This window comes from Chelonia mydas, chromosome 14 (assembly GCF_015237465.2).
Source record: "Chelonia mydas isolate rCheMyd1 chromosome 14, rCheMyd1.pri.v2, whole genome shotgun sequence".
NCBI classification, from domain to species: domain Eukaryota; kingdom Metazoa; phylum Chordata; order Testudines; family Cheloniidae; genus Chelonia; species Chelonia mydas.
In genome coordinates this window covers 22,987,439-23,013,861 of record NC_051254.2, presented here as the reverse complement: position 1 = coordinate 23,013,861, position 26,423 = coordinate 22,987,439, and the positions used below count along the sequence as shown (strand labels likewise).

Genomic DNA, 26,423 nt, shown 5'->3' with positions numbered 1-26,423 from the left:
CCTAACCCTCTGTTTTCAGTGGCTCGTAACTTTTCTGAAGCAGATTTTGGGGGGGAGAACTGAAGGTTTTCTTATTCTTAGCCCCAACCCAAAGGTGAATGTTTGAGGGAATTCCAGTAAAATCGGTTCAGTTGCTAATACGCAAGTTAAAAAAGTAATAGTGTTTGTCCAAAAGTTCCAGTTGAAATATTGTATGCAGTGTAGTTGTAGCCGTGTCAGTCCCAGATTATTAGAGAGACAAGGTGGGTGAGGTTAATGGGCCATTCTACCTCGAATGGTCTCTTATAATATGTGCTAAATACTTATGCCAAACAATCTGTTCCCCCTGGCATTTTGCTGTGACATTAGGAGTACCTTTCCCAGACCCGAAGAAGAGCTCTGTGTGGCTTGAAAGCTTGTCTCTGTCACCAACAGAAGTTGGTCCAATAAAAGATATTACCTCACTTACCCTGTCTTACTAATTGAAATATTTGCATTCTGACCCATAAAAAATGGCTAATGCTAGGGGGCTAGGTTCTCATGTACACTAAGGTCCCTTTACTCCACTCTGGCAGCTTAGAGGGGTTGGTGGTTATGTCTACACGACAGACTTCTGACAGCATAGCTATGTCGGTCAAGGATGTGAGGAAAAGTGATCCCTGACTGACAGATCTGTGCCGGCAAAAGCCCCTAAAACAGATGCAGTTATACCGACACAATTTTGTTTTTGCCAGGATAGCTGCATTTGGAGTGGTGGCGGAATAAGCTCTACCGAGAAAAGCAGCTTTGCCAATGTAGCTGCATCCACACTAGGAACTCTTTTCCAGTACAGTATACTGGTATAGCTATCCCGGTAAAGCACTTTTAATGTAGGCATGGCCTTAGTATTAATGAGAATCTGGCCTAGAATAATCTATGGCAGTAGTGCCTATGTGCTATACAGATACAGAACAAAGAGACAGCGCTGGCTCTAAAGAGCTTATTATATTCCTCCATTAGAGGAAGGCCAAACTACTCAGGTTGGAGGAAAACGCATTCAGTATTTTTACAAATATGGCTTGATTCCCTTCTCGCAGACGCTGGTGTAAATCAGAAGCGAGCCCAGTTCAGTCAGTGGAGTCAGATCCCTGGACATTTTGGGCTGAGTTTTTCGAAAGCTCTCTAACGGGATCTGGTGCCCAAGTCCCATTGAAAAGAAAATGTCTGGGAATCGGGTGTCCCAGTCCCACACTGGCAGCTGGCAAACATTCCCATTCTCCTTTCCCCATACATTTACCCCAGAGTTGCTACAGGGCACCTCAGTTAAGGATGCTTCTGTGAATGAAGGCCTCTTGAATTAAGGAGTTGGTTTATAAGGCCACTTGAGCTAAGAGAGATAAGGTGGGTGAGGTAGTATCTGTTACTGGACCAAGAGACTGTCTCTTTCACTAACAGAAGTTGGCTCATTAAACATGTGCTGTGATATGATTAAAATATGACCATGTAGATCATTGTTGCTACCACTGTTATATAATTGCAACAAGTCTTGTACAAAGTATGTCACGTAAGATGTCAATGAAAAGGTTATTGTTTGCTGAATATGATTATCCTATTTGTATGCATGTATACTTTTTATATCTAAAGTTATGAATATTGCCTGTACACCTCTATTTCAAATGTGTTCACTTCTGTGGTCACACCCACAAGGCAGCTTACTTCTAGTTTGGCCAGCACATTGTGAAGGGACTATTCAAGCTGAATGGCCCATCAAAGAGCGCTTAACTCACACTGGACCTTACAAGAGGCTTATCCCTACCTGATGGACCTTCCTGTGGAAGTTCTAGCTAGAATATGGGTAACAGCCTCTGCTATGACTCAGCGAAGCATGCAAGGGCATGTGACTAGATCATGTGACACTAAATTCCATCTTGTTACCTGTATTTTCCCCCAAACTGTGCTGAGGGCTTTGTTTGGGACAGTGAAGTTCCCTCCACATGGCAAAAGCTATAAGAGGCCCTGGAAACATCTCCATTTTATCTCTTTCCTGCTCTGAGCTCTGGACTATGGACTTAGACTAATGGGAGCATTCTAACCAAGGGACTGAGGACCTTCCAAATCATTTGGAAGCAACCAGAGACTTAACAAGCCAGCAGTTTATTCCATCACTGCTCCAAGCCTGATCCAAGAACTTTGCAATTATTGTACGTATTTGATTCCTTTAATCAATATTAACTCTCACCTCTTTCTTTCTTTTTATAAATAAACCTTTAGATATTAGATACTAAAGGATTGGCTGTAAGCATGTATTTGGGTAGGATTTGAAATATTCATTAACTTGGTGGGTAATGTGTCTGATCCTTTGGGATTAGTAGAACTTGTTATATGATGAACAAGATTTTTGGTAATCCCTATCATATTTGACTTGGCTGTCTGGGAGGAAGCTCAAGGCTGCATTGCTTTAAGGCAAGGGTGGGGAACCTCCGACCCGTGGGCCTGATCTGGCCCCCTGGCTAGGTGCAGGGGCAATCAGGGAAGCTCTGAGTTTGCGTGCGCCTACCCGCGCCCGCAGGCGCCACCCCCGCAGCTCTCATTGGCTGGGAACCGCAGCCAATGGGAGCTGTGTGGGCGGTGCCTGCGGGCGCGCTGCTGGCTGGCAGTGCACACAGCACAAAGCCGCCTGGCCACATTGTGGCCACTTCCAGGAGTGGCAAGGGGCCAGGGCAGCGGGGGAGCCTACCTTAGCCCCACTGCACTGCCGACCAGGAGCTGCCCGAGGTAAGCAGCGCCCGGCCAGAGCCCACACCCCTCACCCGCTCCTCCACCCCAACCCACTCCCAGAGAAAGCACACCCACTCCCAAACCCCATACCCAAGGTCGGAACCCCCTCCTGCACCCCAACCCCTTCCCAGAGCCTGCATCCCAAACCCCCTATCCCAGCCCTGAGCCCGCTCCCGCATTCCAAACCCCTCAGCCCCAGCCCGGAGCTCCCTCCCACACCCTGAACCCCTCATTTCTGGCCCCACCCTAGAGCCTAGGGGAAACCCCAAGCCACCGCCCCCCACTCCCTGCGAGGCTGTGTGTGGCCTGCAACTGATTTTTTTCTGTGGGTCAGTGGCCCCCGATAGAAAAAAGGGTTCCCCACCCCTGCTTTAAAGGAACTGTGTTTTGGCTTCTGTGTAGCCAATTGTAGAAGCTGTTTTGTTACTGGCTTGGTGAAACTAAGTATTGGAATATCTACCAGTTTTGGGAATTGTCTGTTCCATTCTTTGAAGTTTGCCCGAATTGAGCAACCTCAGCTTGGCCCCCCCGGGACCCCGAACGATTTTGCCTCTCTCTCATATCCTGGGACCAACAGGGCTACAACAACACTGCAACCAAATTTAGCTAAGGATATGTTTGCTAAGGAGTTCTGCATTGAGGACACCTCGATTAAGGAAGATGAGTAAGGTTGCTACACCTCTTAGGATGACCTGGGGTGTACTCCTTGCTTTCCAGTTAATCATAAGGATGTGCCAGTAATGAACCAGCTGGCTCTATGCAGCATTTTCTATCCCTCTTTTCCTTGTCCTAGCTACAGCACTGATCGATAGCTAAACACTCACTTCACCGTACCATGTTACTGTAACTGAATTACAGATGTTGCGTGGAGCGACGCCTATCCTGGAATTAAGGCTGCATTTTCCATTCTAAAGGGCCTTTCCCAGATGCTTATAACTTTGTCAAACGTTTACTTCTCAGGCTGAAATTTTCCATGTTTGGTCTTGGGCCCAAAGCAAATTTTCTCAGGAAGCCGAAGCGAAAATGGTCAAGCCATTTCTGAATGCCCAGAGATTTTTGTCATTATAAACAAATATCCATGTTTGCAATCTTTGTGTGATCAGCTCTAGCACTGGGTGGAACCAGTGTCATAAAATCTGAATGGCGAATCTAAGCTGGAGGCTCAAACAGCCCTGTGCAGAGAGCCAGCAAAAGGCCCTTGAATTACTTAAGTCCCACTTAGATACTCTTTTGAGGATGTAAGTGGGACTTGTAAAGACACTGAGCTGGCCTCAGGAGACCTGCGGTCAATCCCTTGCTCGGCCACAGGCTTCCTGCATGACCTTGGGCAAGTTACTTAGTCTCTCTGTGCCTCTGTTCCCCCATCTGTACAATGGGGACAATAATCTTTCCTTTGTCTGTCTTGTCTATTTCACTGTGAGGTCTCAGGGCAGAGGCTCCTTCTCACTGTGTGTGTGTGTGGTGCCTAGCACAATGGGGTCCTGATCTCGACTGGGGCCTCTAGGTGCTACGGCCACACAGATAGTAACAGCTTACGCAGTGTATTAATACCTGTGAGGTAGATAGGTAAATGTCATCTCCACTTTACACAGGGGGAAACTGAGGTACAATGAAAGGAAGTAAAATGGCACTAGAACCCAGTCCTACAAGCAGCCTTTCTCCTAGACTGCCAACCCTCCACCTTAGTCATACCACCATCTTTCCTCCCTGGGCCTACTGGAGAGAGTTACTGCTGAGCTACCCACCGCAGTACCAGCTCAGCAGGACAATCTCCCTAGTCATTAGATGGACTTATTTCTCACCCAGCCTCTCGCTCTGCTGAAGCGCATAGGGCTGCCTTGGCCAGCTTGCCTTTCCCTGCTGCCTCAGCCCACCCGCTCAGGGACATTGCTGGCAATCACAGACCTGTGTTCTCCATGAATGGGCAGGGAGCAGACGTGTCTGTCTCAGCACTTCTCGAACAACAGGGCAAGCAGGTGGCAGCTTCTCACTCAGCACTTGCATGGCCTTGCGTCCTGGTTCTCGCCTGCAAAACAAGAGAGATGTAGGTGAAACCTTAAGAGGAAGGTGGGATCAGACCGGCCCAGGTGTGAAAATGAGAGAGGGAGCGGGGCACAAATAGGGAGATGCCACTGAAATGGGCAGCCACAATGGGCACCGAGGGTCAGGTTCCCAGGAGAGCTCAGCATCCACCAGGGAGCCCACGGGCCCTAACTGCCCTCTTGTTCCAGGCTCAGCAAGGGCCAAGGATTGAATGAGCCATGGAGGATTCTTGCTGCCCATGCTGCCCCTGTTCTCAGGACAGAGAGAGGCCTTTAGTCTCCGGGGCATTCAATCTGCACTGCTCACCATGAGAGGTCTAGTATAGGCCCCACTGAGCTGCCTGTCTCTTACTAGAATCTCCTCAGGACCTGCAAGCTTGTCTCCATGACCAGGCCTGTGGCAGCCTCCTGGAGGGGGTCAGGAGAAGACCTGCTGACACCCCTGCTGCACAATCCCCAGCTCCCTGTGCAGGTGCAGCAGAGATTGGCCCTGGCTGGTGTCACCAGGACCAGAGACCTCCTGGGCTCCATCTGAAAGGACTGGCTGAACCCTGGGTGCTTGCCTGCACGTGGGGCTGCTCACACCATCTGCTCCATGAGGTGAGGGCTGCCTGCCCCTGCCTCTCTTACTTATCTCGAGCAGGCCCTGCAAGAGGGTGCACCCAATCTGCCCCATCCCCTCACCCTCCAGAGCTCACCATTGTGCCCCTGCTCCGCAAGCCCTAGCAGCCATGCCCAGTGCGCTACCTGAGCATGCCAAATGATATCCAGTCAGTCCATCTCTGAACCATGCCTACGGAACATCTCCATGCTCTCATGCCCCATACCATGCATTTCCTCACCCTCACGTCCACCCCGACCCAGCTGCAAGATGTCCTACCGCGGGCCAGTCTTTATTCCACCCCGGTACCTCGGCCTACTGGGGATATTAGTTGGAGCTGCATGGAGCTGTGAGCATGGGCGTGGTTCACAGGTGCCGACACCTGTCCCTTCTGCAGCGAGAGGGAGACCCTGGCGAATACCTGGCACCAGTGCACAGCCCCTTTTCTGGCTCCTCCAGAACCTCCTGCTGAGGCACTGGCTGCATTTCTCCTCACAGCTATTTCTGTGCATGCAGCTCCCCCTCTGTGGTCCCACAAGGGAACGAGAGCTCCTCGTTAGTCTCCTCCTGGCGCTACCCATACTGGCCGCCCACCAGCCCAAGAGCGGGAGGAGGGGGCTGCTCTACGACCACAGGGCCTTTTCCCATTTCCTGGTTGTATCACGCACCCAGACAGAGTTCCTCTGGGCAACATCCACTGACTCCCTGGACACTTTCACCAAGCAGCGGGCACTGCCTAGGGCTCTCTGCTGGGTCCCCCTCTGCTACCCTGGTTTTACCCCTTTCATCTGCACTCCCCTTCCCATGTTTTCAACTTTTGTTCCAAGCGATCAGTTGGCTCCTGGGTCCTGTGGCCCCTCCCCCACCTGGGGGGTGGGCCTTTTATCTTACCCCTCCCCCCAGAATTCAGATAGGCTGCACTGCCCCCCAACAGGGCATTCACTGGGAACGAGCCAGGGGAACTGCCAGGAGGGTTGGAAAAGGAGAATGGGGACTCCCCAATAAAAGTGGGTAAGGATTTAACTCAGGCAAGCTGGCACCTGTCGGGGAAGCAGGTTTGATGGAACAGAAAGTGCCAGGGAGATGACACAGGGAAAGGCCTCTTGGCCTTTCCCTGGGCACGGCCGGGAGATTTGCCAGGGCAGCGGCATAGCTGCTGCAGCTGAAGCAGTCTTGACTAGCGGGAAAGCACATGCCTAGCTTGGACTCCCTGCTGCCAGCGCACAGCAAATGGAAGTGTAAAAGGTACACGCTGTCTCCTGCACCCCCTTGCAGCAGGCACAGAACTACAGGGAGATCCTGCCTTAATTTCCCAGATGCGGCCATCTGTAAGGTCAGCAAGGTTGATACGTATTGAACTGTGCCCCCCTTCTGAGGTCTTGGTCATTAGCAGAAAATTCAGCAGCACCACAAGAAAGCCCCTCACCCAGGCTTCTTAGCAAGGAGGCAGACTCCAGCTGAGCATGTCAGTCCCATGTTTACAAGGCCGCCCCAACCTGGATTCCCTCCTGGAGCCAAAGCCTTCCTGCCCACCCCCCTCAGAGGCTGGGCCTCCTGCAGCTCTCTGGGAGCTCCTTCCTCCGGGAGCACTGCTCCTGGGCAGCTCCCTCTCCCCACCAGCAACCCTGCCGCAGCAGAGCTCTGGCAGCCTTTCATCAGGTCCAGGTGCTCTTCAGCTAATTAGCTGCCAAGCAGTCACCTAGGCAATTAGCTGCTCAAAGGTGGGCTGAGATGGGCTCGTTCGCCTCAATGAAACCCATCAGCCTGACTCTCCTCACAGGGGCCAGCCACCCCATGGCAGGCCGACAAAGCAGAGACTGGTACCTAGTACTTTTCACGTCTAAAGCAGCTTCACAGAGATGCTAATGGAAGAGCTCGCTCAGTGAGTCACTGATGCGCTGGTGCTGGGCTGTCCCATGTTCTCCAGCCAAACTGAAGGGAAGGTTGGGAGGGGCGGTCCCCCTGACTAGGATGGCATGACGGGTGCCATTGCAGCCCTTTGGAGAGGCCTTCTTGTAGAAACACACTGCAGAGCAGATCTGGGCCTTCGGAAGGTGCCTGGTGGCACCAAGGGTCAGGGATTCTCCCAAAACAGCCCTTGGTAAATAGAACGCCCAATCCCCCCCCCAGGATCTTTAATCCCCCTCCATAACACACACACACATACACACACTGTGAATGGCACAAGCTGAGCTGTACATGGTCATCCAGATCTCACCGATTATCCTGGTGTCAATCGGGCATCACACCAGTGAAGTCCATGGGGCTGACTCCCTTTCGCCCTGCAGCTTGCCAAGTCTTTTACACTAGTGCAAAGCGGGTAAGATGTTACTGCCCTGCTCTGCTAGTGCTTTCCATCCAGTTGGCACTGGTGCAAATGATGGTAGTGGGCAATGGTGAGTGGGGCCCGGTGGAGCTATCCTGGTGCACAAGCTTGTCTGGGTTAGAGGAGAACCTGTTCCATGCACATCTCAGAAGCACAGTATAAACATCTCCAGCCAGTGTCACTCACTTCTAGTCTGTTTGCCACAGGGCTCTGCCTTGCTCCTTGACTGAGGGAGAAGAAATGGACAGATCCCCACTGGACACTAGATTTCCCTCAGGGGAAGTGGCGGTGGGGTATTGCTGTGAGAACCCCATGTTAAAATATTAGCAGCCCATCCTTGAGGTGAATATCGTTATTTCTGCTTTATACGTGGGGAAAAAGAAACCCAAAGAGATTAACTGCGCTGCCCAGGAAGTAAGTGCTAGAGCCAGGCATTGAACCCAAGCGTTCAGTCACACAGAGTTTGTTCTTCAGCTGACTCTGAAAAGTAGAATTGCTTTACTTTAGCTCCTCCTAGTGCTTCTCTCCCCCTGGATTTGGGCTCAGGGATGTAAATGACTTGATTTGAGGGATGAAACCCGCCCTGTCCCCACCCCACTGCCTATGCTTCCTTCTCAACAAGACACGCTGTCCTGCAGCCAGCCAGGTGCGCAATGTACAAATCAGGTACATGAGTGTCACAGCACAGCACTGGGCAGCCTCGCCTATACTGGCCTCTGCCAGGGCAGACTTAACTCACTGGCTGTCCCGCTACCTAGGGAGAAGCAACACCACAGCCATCCCCACATCAAACCCCTCCTAATCACAAACCAGTGGCTCAGAGAATCAGCAGCCACAAGGCAATCTCCCGCACAGCTCTGTCAGGGTCTTTGAAGGGCACCAAGAGAGGAGCCAGCCAGGAACCTGATGGCTTCCCCTGGCGCTGAGACCTCATTGTTCTCTTCAGAGACAGGGGAAAAAAACAAGAAGTGGAATAGGAAGGAAGGGAGATTTGGCAGCGTCACACCACCATGCTCACTCTGGCATGGCTGGGACCTGGCCATCACTGCTCAGGAAGGCCAAGGACTGGTTAGCGGTTCATGCTGCAGAGCATGGAGCACTGGCAGAGCTGTGTGCAGGAACAGGACTGGAGTAGCAGGGAGGCTGTGGGTTGGGACTGAGGGGAATTCAGAGAGCTGGGTGTGGGGAGCCCAAGACTGGCATGGTGGGGAGTTCTGCGGGTCGAGATTGAGGAGCACTGGGAGAGCTGTGTGCATGAGGAAGGTGAGCCCAGGAATGGATAGCAGGGGAGACGGGTCAGGATTGAGGGGCATCAGTAGAGCTGTATGAGGCTCGATCACGGTACACTCAGCTTTAGCGAGTGCTGTCAGCCACTCACTTACAAATGGACATGCTCAGATTGGCGGCAGGGAATGGGAGAAAAGAAGGAATTCATCTGGCAGCTTATCCATCAGCCAGCCAGCCTGTCACAGGACAGCGAGTGACAGGGAGTGCCAAGGGAGGAGGAAGAGAGGTGGGTACTGGAGGAAGTTACAGATGAGCATCGGGCAGGTTCTTCGTGCAGTCACAAGCTCCAGAACTTCCAAACTCTTCAGCAGCAAGCCAGGCAGCATGGACAGTGACTGGGTGGGCTCTGTCTGTGTCCGAGTAGGAAGGCTGTCTTGCTGTATTTGTGGAGCCTGCATACACTCAAAGACAGCCTGTTGTAATGCCCTCCAGACAGCTGCCCTGCCCAGAAAAGGTCTGACACACCTCACTGAAGGACTAAGAGCCATCCAGACCGCAGCCTGGGGCCAACCACTTCGACTGTCTCTCAACTACTGGCCCATGCTCATGAAAAATGGGTTTCTCCACAGGGGCCCATGGGGGGGAAGAGGCAAGCGTGACTGGTGGGTCTGTAGCTTCTCAGTCATGGCTCAGAGATGGGATCCTGTTCTGTGCTGGGGGCCAGCCATCGTCACGGGGTCAGAGCAGGAGTGAAAAGGCAGGAGGAACTGACCAGCCTGGAATGTTGGTGAACTACAGACTCCCAGATGGAGTGAGATCAGACCAGAGGATGGGGCATCTAAGGACTTTTGTTGTTTCCAAAGATCTGTAACCCTCAAGTATTTCAAGAGTCAAGTTTCCATGGTTAGGAATCCCATTGCTAGGCTTGTGTCCCTTGTTTTTCTGCCTTGCTGTCCCTAAAGGGGATAGTTAACGAGAAGGCCAGAGTGCCCACAGCCCTGGCGGAGCTCTGGGGTGCATGTGTCACTTATGGGGGGGCTCGGGAGGCCTGAGTTACTGGTTTCAGGGTCTAAGGTGACGGGGTGGCCATGCCCCTGGACAAGTGTCAGACAAGAGGTCTCAGCCCAGGAGTGTGCCCTACAGATCCTAGACTCTGCCCAGACCCAGCTAACTTGAAAGCATATGGGACCCAGTGTTCGGGTGGACTCACAACAGACTGGTGACGGCACAGAGGGGGACTGTGCCAGGCTATAATGCCAATGACTAGCACTGGTTAGGAACTTGCTGGTGAAACAATTTTTTGACAAAAAATGGAAACAAAATATTTCATCTTGGGTTGGTCCGACATTAAACTATATCTGCCTTGGCTACTGCAATGCCTTGTGGGAGCTGTATTCAAGGTGAATCATGTTCCCATTTTCCCACGGGCTCCTGGTCCAGATTACATCTCCCATAATGCAATGCAGTCACCCCTCTGCCTGAGCTACGTGCTGCATTATGGGAGTCACATGACTGTGGGGAGAGCAGATTGGTTCCTGCTGAGAGTGGCGGGAGCACAAATTAAAGGTTCGCCTCCTGGACCAGCTTGAGTTACTCCCCCGCACCCCCTGGGCACGTCTCCCCTCCCTTACCCTTAGTGGCCCTCCCTGCAGCTCCCAGCTGTTTGCTGCTGGCTCTCCCCAGGACCGCAGCTTGCAGCTCACCGGCTCCAGGAGCTGCCGCACGTGGAGGGGGCCTGGTCAGCAAACTGTGGCAGAAATCTGGGGGGGTACGTGACCCCCCATGACCCCCATATGTCACCTCTGATTGTGAGTGCATGTGATTTAACATCAAATAGACCTGATCCAAAATGTTTCGACATTTCCAAATCTAAATTTTTCAAAAATTTTCACTCTGCTAAAAATTTTGACTTTTTGTCCTGCTTCAGGATGAAAACAAACGTCGAAATGTCAGATTTTTCCACAGGATGGAAACTCTGATTTTTGCTTAACTCAGCTGATGACACTTTAAGTGGCACAGGTGGCAGGCGGGCATTGGGGATTGTGCCTTCTAGTGCCAAATGGTACAGCAGGGTGCAGAGAAGGAACGTGTGTCCCACATCAGTGGTTCCCAGCTTGTTCCATACTGGGACCCTGCGCCCTCCTAGCAATATAGGAAAGGCAGCATGCCTGCAGCCCCCTGACACCTGTCTGCGACCCCCAGGCTGAGAACCTCTGTCCTACAGCCTTGCACATTCATCTACAGGAACAACCAGGAGGGAAACAGAACAGGCCAAGCAGTGTCAGCGTCAGAGAAATAACATCAGGCAGCTACCCAGCTGTAACACTTGAGCTAAGGAGAGAGAGCCTTAGTGGCTAGTCATTGAAATCTGATGGTTTAAGAGCCCACTATCCAAGGGCAGAAAGAGAGAAACAGCCATGGTATCCTGGAGGCAGTGGTGTAGATCACCCAGTTCTCATTCGGGCAGCAGGAGGGTGACTTGAACCCGATCTCAGGTTGATAACCTTGGGGGAATAAACAGAGCCCTGAAAATCTGCTTCATATCTGTGGACCATTTTTGCAGATGGTGGATTGGATGCAGATAGAACCGCGCAGGGCTCTACTCACCGACGGTGCCTGACCCGCGGTGTCCGGCTCGGGCAGCCCGGAGGGCACAGTGCGCTCGGGGCTGGCAGCCAGCAGCTAGTGGTTGGGGCTGGATGGCCGGTCGGAGTCGGGGGCTGTCCAGCAGCTCAGGCCCCTCCAGCAGCGCCAGTGTCCCCACCATGGCCCGGCCTAGCAGCACTGGCCATGCTCCCAGTCCCGGGCCCAGCCCGCTGGCTCCTGAGCAGCAGGGCCTGCCCCCGGGCATGGGGATTGGAGTAGGCGGGGCCCCTCTGCCCCACCCCTGTGCCCCACTGTGATGCAACAAGCACAGCTGCTGCCGTCGCTCACAAGCCCCCGGGAGCAGCACATGATGCAATGTCCCTTCCCCCTAACCCACCTCAGCACTGCCCCTTCTCCTTGAGACCCCCACCTGTGCGCTGCCCCTTACCCCAGTCCCCACCCTCGCGCTGCGTCTTCCCTGCAAGACCCCACACCCCCACTCTCCCGCCCCAGGTCGCTAGTCCTTGTGAGACAGCTTGCTGGGGCAGTGCAGATGCGGATACAGGTAAAAGACAGCTAGCAGATCGCAGGTTGATCCTGGCAGATGTAGATCCACAATTTTGTATCCACGCAGGGCTCAATAAATTCACAGCATTTGCTCTCTGGAGACTGTGATAACTGCTCAGTTCTCAATGCAGTGTCACCGCTGGACTGGGGAGGGGGACAAAGGGGGAAGACAGACAGACGGACATCACCAAGAGATTGAACTTGGAGAGATCCAGCCAGCCAAGGGAACTGGGTAGCGGGAGAATTATAGTAGAGGGCCCAATCCTGTGAATAATTACTACCAAGCCAAGTGCTTACTGCCATTGTGGGATTGCCCATGTAGTGAGCCCCATGCAGGACAGGGCCCTTCTAGATCAGTGTGCATGACTCACTGAGAGTGTGCTGCTGTTCAATTAATAAAATGTTTCCTGAAAAATCTGCAGGTTGCAGAACCTATCCCTCCCCCTCCAGTATTTATTTCTGGCTCCAGGCACCGGTAACCAGACCTGGCTCTCTGCCATTCATGCTGACTTCCACTACTCTCTCGGCAGCAGCCTGCTCCCAGTTAGCACAGCTTTGGAAGCGCACCGCATTGGGGTGGGGGAGCTTCCAGTCCTGATGGCAGCATGCACTGTTCCAGCAGCTGATGGAAGAGCAGAGGCAAGAGCCAGAGAGAATAAGAGGCAAAAGCTCCACACAACCTTCCTGGGATCCATTTCTAAGAAGCCCCCTCCCTCTCCACGCAGCCTGGGTGGTAGCTCAGTCTAGGAACTACAGCAGGGAGTGATTCTGTCCCTGACTTGGCATTGACACAGTGTCGCTTTGAGGGAGTCACTTTGCTTTTATGTGCCTCAGTTTCCCAATCAGCATAGTGGGGGACAACACTATTCCCCCCACATATGGGGAGTTGCTTGGCTTAGTTAATTCATGTCTGGAAAGTGCTTTCAGATCCTCAGAGGGAAGGCAAATGGCTAATTATTATTATTATTGAGTCAATCCCTCGCCTCTCCCGAGCTCTGAGTGGGAGGAGGGCTCCGACTACAACAGCGCTTCCTGAGAGCGCACAGTGCTGTTCTGTTCAGATTTCTCGAGAGCATTGCCACACATCCGCCCAGCCTCCTTATCTCGCTCAGGCTAGAGTTCACCTTGACGGCAGCAGAGCACACTTCACTTTTTCTACTTCTCTCTTTCCTTCTTTGGACAGTGTGATCAAGCAACTTGAGAGCGGCCCCTTGCCAAAAGATTACACAGCAGCCTTGCAAGCGGTGTTACTGAAGGCATTTGGTAATAAATAGCTCAACAATTGGAGACACTGCCTACCAGCAACACACACAAGAGTGCTGCAATCCGGTTGCGAGCTCACCCCTGGCAGAGGCCAGGCTAATGGCCGGCACTTAATCCTCAAAACAGGGGCAGAAGCTCATGGGGGCATTTTCAGAGTCACTTCTCTGGCTATATCAGTGTCTCAGAGTTAAAAATAAATGTCCAGTGAGTCAGTCATTAACCAGAAGACACGTGGGCTTACACCAATGACAAGTGCTCAGGGACTCTCGCTCTCTTGATGTTTTCCTCTGTTCTATTTTTAAGGTGTATGTCAAGTACCTATAATGAATACAGCCGTCTCCACTTCCTCTTTGCTACCTCTTATTTTGACCACAGAGGCAACAAATACCCTCAGCCTCCTGAGCTCATGCGGCTCAGCTCCGTCTAGAAAACTGCTGCTCATAGACTAAATATCCACTGGCTTCACACTTCTCTCCCTCCCCTCAATACACATTACTACGGTACAGAAAAGCAGCAAACTTTCCTTGGGCCCATCCCATGGAAGCCATCTTGAGGCCCAAAACCACCCCTTCCTCTCCACTGCCTGGAAACGGTCAGAGGCCTCTTGGGGGAACGAGCTAGCTTGCCCTGGTCACCCAAAGATCCGTCTTCTATAGCCTAGCTCCAAGTTTGTGGGGCTGCCCTGCAGGGGTAGGCACCCCACTGCCAGGAGAGACTCTCAAACTCTGTCCAAAGAACAAGTTCCCATTTCTTATTAAATACATGGTTCTGCATCTAGGCACACAGATGGGACCTAGCTCTAGAGGCCCTGGGCTCTGGACAGTAGTGAAAGAACCTTATATAGTGCTTCCAATATCACCAAATCCTAGCCTTCCAAAATCACTTGAGTCACATTTTCAGGCTTTTCTGTGCAACCACGAGGACTAGAAACTTACTCACTTTATTTTTAAGTGGAGATTCTCCCATAGTCACATGGCTCCAGGAACTGGAGCTTCAGGAAAAACACCAGACTTTGCAGAATTTGTGAGAAAATCTCCAGAGTTAGCAACACCACTCGTCCTGTCAATTTCTGTATGATTCTATTTTTAAAAAGTGAATTTACTGCTGGAAAAGGTACCAGCCCACCTGCCCTGGAGACTGGAATGTTCTCATTATCCACAGAACAGGTACAGAGTGGGGAAGCCTCCTTCAGATTGCCACAATGACAGACTGCACCACTGATCTCTACCTCCTCTAACCCCTGGAGGTTTTTCGAGGCCATGGGGTGCTCATGGACAGTGTCTCTTAAGCATCACAATTATTGTTAATGTTGCTGGTGGTTTTCCACATTCAAAGCTCACCTCCAGAAGTTGGACGGGTGAGCTTGTTTGGCCAAATTTAGAACCCAGTCACAAACCATGGGCTTTTAGATTTAGAAACGAGCTCCAAAAAACCTTATAGATAGGAATTCCCCTTCATTCTGAGCAAATGCACTAATTTAAAACTTTGGACTCCCCCGGCTGTTGTAGAAGCAAGAAAACAAATCCTTAGCCTTTGCACAGCAGAAGCTGAAATTTAGTTAGCAATCCCTGTTTCTTTTAAAGTGGTGTTTCCCAAACTTGGGATGCCCCTTGTTCAGTGAAACCCCCTGGCGGGCCAGGCCAGTTTGTTTACCTGCCGCGTCCACAGGTTCGACCGATCGCGGCTCCCACTGACTGCGGTTCGCTGCTCCAGGCCAATGGAGGCTGCGGGAAGGACGGACGGCACATCACTCAGCCCGCGCCACTTCCTGCAGCCCCCATTGGCCAAGAACAGTGAACCGCGGCCAGTGGGAGCCGCGATCGGCCGAACCTGTGGACGCGGCAGGTAAACAAACCGGCCCGGCCCGCCAGGGGCTTTTTCTGAACAAGCGCATCCCAAGTTTGGGAAACACTGTTCTAAAGTAAAGCATTGTTTTTTCCAAAGGAAATTTAATTTAAAGTGCAGCTCCACTTTGAAAGATTACCCTCCCCCTCCATGTATTTAGTTGTATGTTAATTTAGACAGATTAGAGACACAGGAAAAACATGGAGGACCTGTGGCACCTTAGAGACTAACAAATTTATTTGGGCATAAGCTTTCATGGGCTAAAACCCACTTCATCGGATGCATGCAGTGGAAAATACAGTAGGAAGATATATATATACACACAGAGAACATAAAAAAATGGGTGTTGCCATACCAACTGTGATGAGCCCAATTAATTAAGGTGGGCTATTATCAGCAGGAGAAAAAAAAAACTTTTGTAGTGATAATCAGGATGGCCACTCACTACAAAAGGTTTTTTTTCTCCAGTGCTGATGAACACACCCAGAGCCAGCAAACATGGAACTCTCAGATGCCCTTTGGACACCATCACTTTTTGGTGGACCCACTTATTAAAGGGAAAGATTCTTTGGCAAAGCAGCAAAATGTGTGTGGAACCCAAGGCAGCACCCAGCTTACCCGATCTTCGTTGTTATAGATGTGGGCCAGATCCTCAGCTGGGATGAGCTTCACTGACATCAATGGAGCTGCACTGATTTACACCAGCTCAAGAGCTAGTGGCTAGCTGGTGAAACAGAACATTGCAGGAGGCAGAGAACCAACCCACAGGGTTGCTGTGCTTAGCCTTAGAAAGCAAACACCAGCATATGGCCCTGATCCTGCAGACTCAGGTACATGCTCCACTTTCTGCCCTGTAAGGGAATCCCAGTGAAGCAAACAGGACTACTCAGCTGCACAAAATCATAAAGGTTTGTAGCATGGGAGCCTAGGGCCTGGTCCACACTAGGGGCTTCTGTTGGCACAGCTCGGTTGGCCAGGGGTGTGAGGAAGTGTGATCCTTGCCTGATATAGCTGTGCCGGCAGAAGCCCCTAGTGTCGAGGCAGCTATTCTGGTAAAACTGTGCTTTCACTGGTGCTGCTTATTTTGCATGTGGGAGCAGGCAGAATAAGCTATACCAGCAAAATCGCAGTTTTGCCAGTATAAGCCAAGTCCACACTAGGAGCACTTTGTTGCTCCAGCAGATGTAGCCTTAGAATGTTGCTCCCTCGGGCATCCACTGGGTAGCAGCCCCAATGGGAAAGCAAGTCACTGCAGAAATACGGCAATCATCTACAATTTGCTATCGTCTCCCATAACAATCCAATGAAAGCTACCGACGTGGGCCACATCTACATTAGGAGCACTTTGTGGGTATAAGAATGGTGGTACACGCTATACCAGCAAAGGTCTCCTAGAGCAGCTGCCCTCTGGACCCGTATAATAAAACTGTCCCCACAAGCAAATCAAATTATGCCAGTCAAAGCCCAGCTTTGCTGGGTATAACTGCATCTATATTAGGGGCTCTGATGGCATGGCTCTGTTGGTCAGGGATCACATCTCATCACAACCCCTGACCAACAGAGCTGTAGTGGCAAAAGTCTGTAGTGTAGACCTGGCCTTGGTATAGACAGTTTAAAAACAAATGGAGCTAGACCCCCAGCATGAAACAAAGAGATATGCCAGCAGCAGCACCTGATGGCTAATGATTCAGGCTCTGTTCAGTTTTTTCATGACAAATGCCTATTTTGGAAGGGTTGGTAACTTGTGCAGGACTGGAACCAGGCACATGTTACGGAAGCAGGGTCTTCGCAGGCTAGACTATTACTAATAAAAAAGAAATTCTACAGGAAAAATGGCTCCGGAGGGGGAAAAAAGGAATTATTTCCAAAAAGAGACAAGTCTGAGGAATAATTCCTAGAAGCACCATCTCAAATGAACTCAGTCTCCTGGGCAATAAAAAACATCAGAGTCCAAGAGGACAGAGACTCTGAGTCATGCCATTGCACTGTATGAATACTGCAGAACCAACAGAGCGATGGAGAGGTGGAAATGGTCAACCACAGAAACAGAGAACTCTGGAGACTAATGGGATCCAAAGAGTGAAAGGCAGCAACTATGTATAATGCTAATTTCCAGAAGGAGAATGGGGTGCGCTATTTGGAATTAATAGCTTTGAGTATTCCAGTATCTTTCTCACCAATGTCCTACACAGAGGTAAAATCATCATCTCCCTCTTCCTACACCCCAGCATTGCATTGGGTGCTCAGGTTGAGTTGTTTGTCCATTATGACCCTTAGATCCTTTTTCAGAGTCACTGCTGTCCAGAATACAGTCCTCCACTCTGTGGCTATAGCCTGCATTCCTTGTTCCTAGAGGCATATCTCTGCATTTGGCTGTATCGAAAAGGCAGTTGGTTTCAAAGGGCCCAGCTTCCCCAGCGATCCAGATTGCTCTGGGTGACTGCCCAGTCCTCATCATTATTTCCTGCTCTGCCAATCTTTGTTTCCATTTGCTGCTGCTTAGCTGACAATTCGTGGCTTGGTGTCATGTAGTATTTCCATTTCCACCACAATGCCCACGTGCATTGTCTGCTTTGCTGGGGGCGCAATTCTCGTCGTAGGGATGTCTGAGAGTGAAGCCGGAGGGTGGGCTCAGAATGGGCACAATGAACCCAAACTAGGCATTACATTCCCTGACTGCTGTATGAGACATCTGCCTCATCCCTTGCCTAGTCCTGCCTAGGGTCTGAGAGGGATTACCCTGACTCCAAATCACAGGGTCAAGATCCCACATAATGCTGCACCCACACAGCTGGGTGGGTCAATAGCAGCAGGAATGGAATCTGGGACCTCTGGATCTGAAACCAGGAGCATCTGCAGCATGAGCTAAACGACGCAGCTCTAGATGTGGCGCAGTCACCACTAGAGGGGACAGGGTGCCATACGGTGTGGGGTGACACATACAGGTGACCAATCTCACCACCCCATCACTGCTCTCTGGCAGCTTGAGGTCCCCTACAATAGGGGCCAAAGCAAAAGTCCTTCTCTGTTGGGCTGATCTGATCTGATCGACGGGCTCCACATCCTAGCAGGAAGCAGCCACTCTGCCCCACCCTAGGGAGGTCAGGTGCAGCACATGGGGACAGAGGGAAGTTGGGCTTTTCTCCCTAAACCAGCTGCAGTGGGGAGGCAATCACCAAGTGCTGCTGAAATCAGAGGGTGAGCCAGCTCCCTCCCGAGAGAGGATGTAGGCAGAGATGCTCTCCCAGCAGAAGAATAAGGGAGGCAGCAGCAGGGCAGGGTCCACTCCTACCTGACTCCTCCTGTCACCACCCCTGATCCCGTCTGTCCCCAGCTAGGTGTGATGGTTTATTTTCAGTTAGAGGCTGGTGTCTGAGCAGCTGCCAGGCCAAGGGCTACAGCTGGTTGGAAATTTCTCATTCAAACAGTTTTCTGCCAGAAAATGCCATTTTGACCTTAGTCAAATTTTCAAGAAATCATGTTGGTTTGAATGAAATTGCACACAAAAAGACAGTTTTGAAATGGAAAGACTTCAGAATTTGGAATGAAAACAATGTTTGAAATGTTGAAACAGAAATTCTGCATTTCGACCAGCTCTTCCAAGGGCGCTAGTTCCAGCAGCATCTCAACTCTCTTTGTAGAGGACCTGCCCCAGCCTGTCCATTCATCACATGCGCCCGGGTAGAGCCCTGCACGGGACTATATTTATTTTGAATCCCGCTCCCATCCTGACCCACAATACTCACTCCCAGTCCCACCCGCTCCTGCATTGTTTCTTGAATTTTTAATCTCGCTCCCACCTGAAAAAATCTTAGATCCTGCAAATCCCGCAAGAGGGACAGATTCCCTCATGCTACTAAAATAATAATAATAATAATAATAATAAAAAAATGGTTGGTTAATATATCGTATACATATGGGAAAGAAAAGCTCAGACAAAATAATTTCTTGAACAGGCTACTCTTGGTAAACTGACGAGAGATTTAGTGTTTTCCCGCAAATTACCACAATCTGGTTTTTTTGCCCACCTAATTCAGCCCGCAACAAAGTACATTTTACCCGCTCCTGCTATTATTTCAGTGGGTCCTGCGGATCCGTGGGATACCAGTCCCGCTGCAGGGCTCTGACTTTGGGTGCTGTTTGCTAGGAGTGACTCTTCTCTTTGAGCTGGAGGCAGATGCCTTCCCCTGCTGTTGGATTGGGACTACAGGGCTGCTCTTGTTTACTAGTTATTCATTCATTAACTCAGAGATTGCTTTAGTGCAGTGGTTTTCAAACTGCGGGTTGCGACCCAGTACTGGGTCTTGGAATGTAAGGCACTGGGCCGCGGCGGCTCTGGTCAGCACCGCCGACTGGGCCATTAAAAGTCCCGTCGCGGTGCTGCCCAGCTAAGGCAGGCTAGTCCCTACCTGTTCTGACACTGCGCTGCACCTCGGAAGCACCCAGCAGCAGGTCTGGCTCCTAGGCAGAGGGGCCATGGGGCTGCGTGCACTGACCCCCTCCCCCCGAACACCGGCTCCGCACTCCCACTGGCTGGTTCCCTGACCTTCTCCCACACCCCAACCCCCTGCCCCAGCCCTGAGCCCCCCCCAAACCCGGAGCCCCCTCCTTCACGCAAACCCCTCATCCCTGGCCCCAGCCCAGAACCTGCACCCCCAGCCCAGAGCCCTGACCCCCTCCCGCACCCCAACCCCCTGCCCCAGCCCAGAGCCAATCCCACACCCTGAACCTCTCATTCCCAGCCGCACCCTACAGCCTTCACCCCAACCCTCTGCCCCAGCTCTGAGCCCCTCCCACACCCCAAACCCCTCATCCCCAGCTCCGCTGGGTCGTGGGCATCAACAATTTTCTTCAACCGGGTCACCAGAAAAAAAGTCTGAAAACCACTGCTTTAGTGTGAGTATGCGCTTGTAGATGTGTGTGTGAGTGACATGTATGCATGTCCATATGTGTGCATGTATGAGTGTGTGTATATTCATATGCATGCATGTTCATATGTGCACACACTTGTGCATATGCACGCACATATATGTTTATACGTATGTGCATATGCATGTTCATATGTGTGCCTGTGTGAGTGTGCAAGCACATGCAAGCATGCATGTGCATGTAGGTGTGCTGCCTCACCGATGGTTTGCTAGTGACACTACTGGTTACTCTGCTCTTCTTGCTGTCTAATTAAACACATGCAGAGGAATGTGCAAACTGCAACCCAGTCCCCATCACTTAGGGAGCAAAACAGCAAACCAGGCTCTCTCCACTGGCCCCTGCCAAACATAGCAGTGTACAGCTGAGTGCATGTCTCTGGACTGGGGCAACATCTCCAGAGTCTGACCAAAGGAACATAACTGTGTCCCCTGTACCAGGCCCTTATAAATAACTGTCTCAAACTCTCTCTGAGCACGAAGTGTTCTCCAGGGAGGATCTAAAGCAGGGAAGACCCTGCTCATTCTCCAGAGCCCGAAGAGAAGAGAAGCAGCAGAAAAGTTTACTACAGCGTAATACACCAAACAGGGAGGCAGAGTTGCTGAGAGACAGCCTCTGCACGATCACAAGCAAAAGCCAACAAGACAGCAGGAGAATCCAGCAGGGCCCATTTATTCCTCCTTCCCACCAAGAAACTTACACATGGGGATGCTTGTGGGTGGGGGGCGGAGGGGGAGTCCCCATAATTCTGGAGATGAATCCAAGTTGCCCCGCTTTCTAGGGGCCAGTCCATTTATAGGAGCTCCCACATTCTGCCAAATGTAACCAGTGGCCCACATCCTGGGGGTAAAATCTCTCTCCCCTCTGTCTCATCCCCTCCACATCAGACTGCCCTTACCTTCCCTTGGATCCTTCTGGCTTGTAGGTGCAAAGCTCTCCCCAGAGCACAGAGCTCCCCCAGCATGTGCATCGCAGGGAAAATAGAGAGGAGCAGGAGCCTGTGGATGAGGCAGACCTCAGCAATGCATGCTGTGCAGGCCACGGTCCATGTTAGTCCAGAGATCAGCCATAGGAGGAATGGGCTATGCTGAAGAGCTGCAAGTCCCCTCTAGCCTTTGCATCAGCAGCCAAGTGAAAAGTGTTGCAGAGCCTGAAAGGGTTTCGCTTCTGGATTTTCTGTCGGTGAGCTCTAAACTCACTGCTCACCACGACCACAAGCCTTCCGTCCAAGAGCAGGAAGGGCCCGTAGACCCCCGTAAGAGCACATGACTTACGGGGAAATGACGGCTGAGTCGACGGGGAAAATGTGACACACAACAGCAGAAGCAGAGGTGGCGCCCCAAATACAGGACAGTCTCGTTCCCACCAGTGAGAGCCTTGCCCCTAGCACCTCGCCTGTCACGCATACCCCGGTTCAATTCGTAAATCCTCTTTTAGTAATCAGATGGGAGCCATGTTTTTAAATGTTGTAGCTTTTTTTTTTTTTTCCTAACTGGGTGATTCTCCTTTGTGGCACAAATGGGGATTAGATTTTCTTCTCCATTACACTCCCTTTTCTGCCAGGAGTGCAGCCTTCTGTGACTCATCAGCTGGGCAGGTGCAGCGTCCCTCGAAGAGAGCCTCCAGAGGGGAAGTCCAATCGAGAACTGCTTGAAAAAATGCCAGGTTTTCTTGAGGGGCAGGGATGGGGGGCGGGGGGGGACAATTGCAGGAAACTTTGGTGAAAAAAATGTTTTTTCTTCAATTTTCAGTAAATATGCTGGATTCTCACTGATAAAAAACCCCTCTATTTTAGAAAACTGAAAGCCAATTTTCCCAGCAATTGCAGGCATATTTATGGGTCCGTTTGGCGGCTCGGAAGGCAATGCAATTAATGCAGATCAGCATGGGTTTATGGAAAACAGATTCTGTCAAACTAACGATATCTTTTTTTTGAGGAGATTACAAGTTTGACTGCAAAAAGTAATAGTGTTTTCAGGGCCATCCCGGGGTGGGGGAAGGCCCGGGACATAGACGATAAATTTCTAATCTGCCAGGGGGTGCTCCGCCCAGGCCCTGCCCCCACTCCACCTCTTCCCCCCCTCTTCCTGCCCCCACCCCACCTCTTCCCTGCCCAGTTCCACCCCCTCCCCTGAGCACGCTGCACCCTCGCTCCTCTTTCCTCCCCCCACCAGCACCAAAAGAAATCTGATGAGGTTCAGCAAGGACAAGTGCAGAGTCCTGCACTTAGGACGGAAGAATCCCATGCACTGCTACAGGCTAGGGACCGACTGGCTAAGTGGCAGTTCTGCAGAAAAGGACCTGGAGATTACAGTGGACGACAAGCTGGATACAAGTCAACAGAATCCTGATCCCCATCAGTTGGCTAGTGCCTGGAAGTGAAGATGACCAGCCCTTACCAGCTCTCCTGTGTGTCAGGGCGCCTGTCACTCCTAACCAGCCACACTTATTGATGTGGCACCTTAGAGACTAACAAATTTTTTTGGGCATAAGCTTTCGTGGGCTAAAACCCACTTAATCAGATACATGGAGTGAAAAATACAGTAAGCAGTATATACATACACAGCACATGAAAAGATGGGAGTTGCCTTACCAAGTGGGGGGTCAGTGCTAATGAGGCCAATTCATTTAAGGTGGAAGTGGCCTATTCTCAACAGTTGACAAGAAGGGGTAAATATCAATAGAAGGAAAATTACTTTTGTAGTGCTAATAAGGCCAATATAATCAAGGTGGACGTCGGCCATTTCCAGCTGTTCAACTTTCAACTGGACTCATAGACTCATAGAACTGGAAAGGATCTTGAGAGGACACTAGTCCAGTCCCCTGCACTCAAGGCAGGACTAAGTATTATCTAGACCATCCCTGACAGCTGTTTGTTCAACCTGCTCTTAAAAATCCCCAATGATGGAGATTCCACAACCTCCCAAGGCAATTTATTCCAGTGCTTAACCATCCTGACAGTTAGGAAGTTTTTCCCTAATGTCCAACCTAAACCGCCCCCACTGCAGTTTAAGCCCATTGTTTCTTGTCCTATCCTCAGAGGTTAGGAAGAACAATTTTTCTCCCTCCTCCTTGTAAGAACCTTTTATGTACTTGAAAACTGTTATCATGTCCCGTCTCAATCTTCTCTTCTCCAGACTAAACAAACCCAATTTTTTCAATCTTCCCTCATAGGTCACGTTTTCTAGACCTTTAATCATTTTTGTTGCTCTTCTCTGGACTTTCTCCAATTTGTCCACATCCTTCCTGAAATGTGACACCCAGAACTGGACACACTACTCCAGTTGAGGCCTAATCTGCGCAGAGTAGAGCGGATGAATTACTTCTCGTGTCTTGCTTACAATACTCCTGCTAATGCGTCCCAGAATGATGTTTGCTTTTTTTGCAACAGCGTTACACTGTTGACTCACATTTAGCTTGTGATCCACTATGACCCCCAGATCCCTTTCCACAGTACTCCTTCCTAGACAGTCATTTCCCATTTTGTATGTGTGCAACTGATTGTTCCTTCCTAATGGTGTACTTTGCATTTGTCCTTATTGGATTTCACCCTATTTACTTCAGACCATTTCTCCAGTTTGTCCAGATCATTTTGAATTTTAATCCTGTCCTCCAAAACCCTTGCAACCCCTCCCAGCTTGGTATCGTCCGGAAACTTTATAAGTCTACTCTCTATGCCACTATCTAAATCATTGATGAAGATATTGAACAGAACCGTCCCCTTAGAAGTCCGTGGCAAAACTCCCACTGGTTTCTATGTAGGAAGAATTTCATCCTCAGAGCTGCTGCAAAGTTGCAGCACTGCAGTCATTACTCCCCCAAAGTCCCTGGTATCGCTGTCGGTATCAGAGCTGTGAATTTGGGGATTTCTTCTGGAGTGTGGCCTTCACAGTCTCACCCTTCAACTCCCTAACTCAAGCAACTGCCTTTCTTTCACCGGCCACATGTCTAGTCTGTGAAAGGGACATGTGATGAGAAGAGTTTTCACAGCATTGGATGTCAAATTATGAGTCAAAAACTACACATCCTGGAGGGTGCCTGGAACAGTCAAGTGCCAAAAACCTAAAGAAAATAATGACAAAACCAGGAAAATATTCTCTCTCCTAAAACCCCCTCTATTAACCAACGTGTAGAGTTGGGTCATACACTGCCAGAGAAATGCGCACACAACTTTTAGGAGAGTTATATATAGTCCAGCTGCAAAGCCAGGCTCTCAGGTCTTGGACATTGGTCTATTTACACAAATTCAGTAAGCTAAGTACATTCCATTTATCTTGATTACCAGCACAAGCGGCTACATTTGCAAGGGAAATTTAATTGGGAACAGAGTGTGAACGACACCCTCCCCCCCCCCCCCCGCTTCCTCCCTGTCAATCACTGCTCCAATCCAAAGCACTCATCACATTGCAGAAATCAATACCCTGGCTTGCTACCAATGTGAAGAATGAATTCGTACAAATACCGTCACAGGTGATCGGTCCCGAGCCGTCCTGCATGGTGAGGAGGTGAGTCTGCAGCCGTGGGGCAACATGCAGAAGCATGTATCCGTGCTGGCTCGCCACGCTATGACAGGTGTCCCTTGGACCGGATCAAAATTCACACCCCCCACCCCACCGCCCCGCACTGCACGGCTGCACCCTGCTCTCTCACAGCCACTTCAGAGCGAGATCAGTTGTGAAAGTAACACATGAAGCGCTTTACTCTAAAGTTACAGAGCTCTCGCTCCGTGCTTGCCCAGCTGGAGTTTCCTTTTAGCTCCAGTGAAAGCTGCAGGAGCAGAGAGTATCAAATGGGACCCTTTGTTTACTGGAAGGGAGCAGGGCAGCTGTGGAAAGGCAGATCCACCCCCCTCGCTGGGTTTCAGAGCTTGGTTCCAGCCCCAGTCCAAACATCTACACTGAGTCAGTTGATCTGGGCTCTGAGACAGTTTGCCATGGGAGTCTTTTTTTTTGCAGCACTTCTCCCTCTCTCTCTTTCCTAGACCTTAGCCATTCCATGCCACTCACCGCTGCTGCTTTGCAGCCCCTTATGATTCTGTGCTGGGTGCATGGGACTCTGCCCTTGCAAACAACAAGGAGTCTGATTCTACACACTGCAACTTGTGCCATCAGTTACACCGGTGCAAAGGGTAGATAAAATACTATGTCCACTCACTGACACCAGAGGTAGCATTTCATGCCCATTTTGCACTCACTGGGCAGATTCTCTTCTCACACCGGTTTTACACTCATTGACTCCAATGGAGTTACTCCTGATTTAGGGCCAGATCCTGGGGTCTGGTCGAACTGGATGCAGCACAAGTTGGGGTGTGTGTACAAAGGTGGCATAAAGCATACATTGTATTCTCCAATCCTGGAGCCACTGTGTGCAGCGTTACTTTCCATGCAATAATTTATAGCAGTCCAAGGGCTGTTCTAATGTATGCCTCCTGCTAACGGACCCAAGGATCAAAACCACAGCCAGGGATAAAGACTGTATAAGGCCTTTCCCCATTTGGCTGCAGCAGGAAGAGGGTGACATAAAAACCCAAAGATACTGAACAATAGTTCAGGAAAAGGAAGATGCAGAGAGACATTGGTGTGGTGCGGCCATGAGCCCTTTATGTTCACTGCTGCTTGAGTCTGAAGTCACAACTAAAACTGAGTAAAACTTTCATTATGAAACCCCAAAACCACATAAAATTCAGGTAGGTCCAGGTTTCATTTTACAGATTCAAGTAGGTTACTGGGGTGCAGGAGACTCTAAAGAAAGGGAGAGAGAGCCTGGGTCCAGTTTAAAGCAAGTTTGGGCTGATTTATGATTTCACCTCAAACCTGGCTGAACTTGTGGTTTTGGCTGGTTCTGATATGAAACCAGATGCCCTCACTCTGACACCACTCCTAGGCATGTAGATGACAAGCTCAGACTTTGCTTTCAGGCAGGATCTGCTTCATGTTCACTGCTCTTATGAGGATCATTCCTGCCAGGGGACTCATATTTGCAGAGAGCAAATACAGGGGGAACCCAAACACAGAGGAAGCCAATTCATTACAGAATTCAAAGGGACTTATTCACAGCCTTCACTCCACTCCCATTAGCAGCTTCTACTGTGTCTGTCAGTGTCTCAGAGTCCATAGGCTCAAAACTCTTTTGCTAAATCTGGACTGGGAAGTGCAGGCTAGTTCCTGGATACTAATGACTCTTTGGGGAATTCCTCATTCACGTCACCTTCAACTACTTCTAGGGGAAGAAAATTATTTTCAGGAAGCATCGGTTCTTTAAATTTAGCATCTCTACTTCCATTCCCAAAGTCAGCTTCAGAAAA

The 26,423-nt window shown here is 50.5% G+C and overlaps 1 protein-coding gene across 3 annotated transcripts in view; it reads right to left on the bottom strand.

The window, feature by feature from the left end:
• PIK3R6 (phosphoinositide-3-kinase regulatory subunit 6) overlaps positions 1-25,032 on the bottom strand; it is a 61,361-nt gene extending 36,329 nt beyond the window's left edge. The window contains exons 1-2 of one of the 3 annotated variants that reach the window (XM_037914253.2): positions 24,582-25,032; positions 4,642-4,762 (exon numbers count right to left, since the gene is read on the bottom strand). In XM_037914253.2, coding sequence (XP_037770181.1) covers positions 4,642-4,654 — 13 coding nt within the window. In that variant the 5' untranslated portion in view covers positions 4,655-4,762; positions 24,582-25,032. Of the gene's footprint in view, positions 1-4,641; positions 4,763-21,017; positions 21,366-24,581 lie in introns of those variants that run through there. The other 2 variants (XM_037914252.2, XM_043527744.1) reach the window with 2 other exon arrangements.
• Between the last annotated feature and the right edge of the window lie 1,391 nt (positions 25,033-26,423).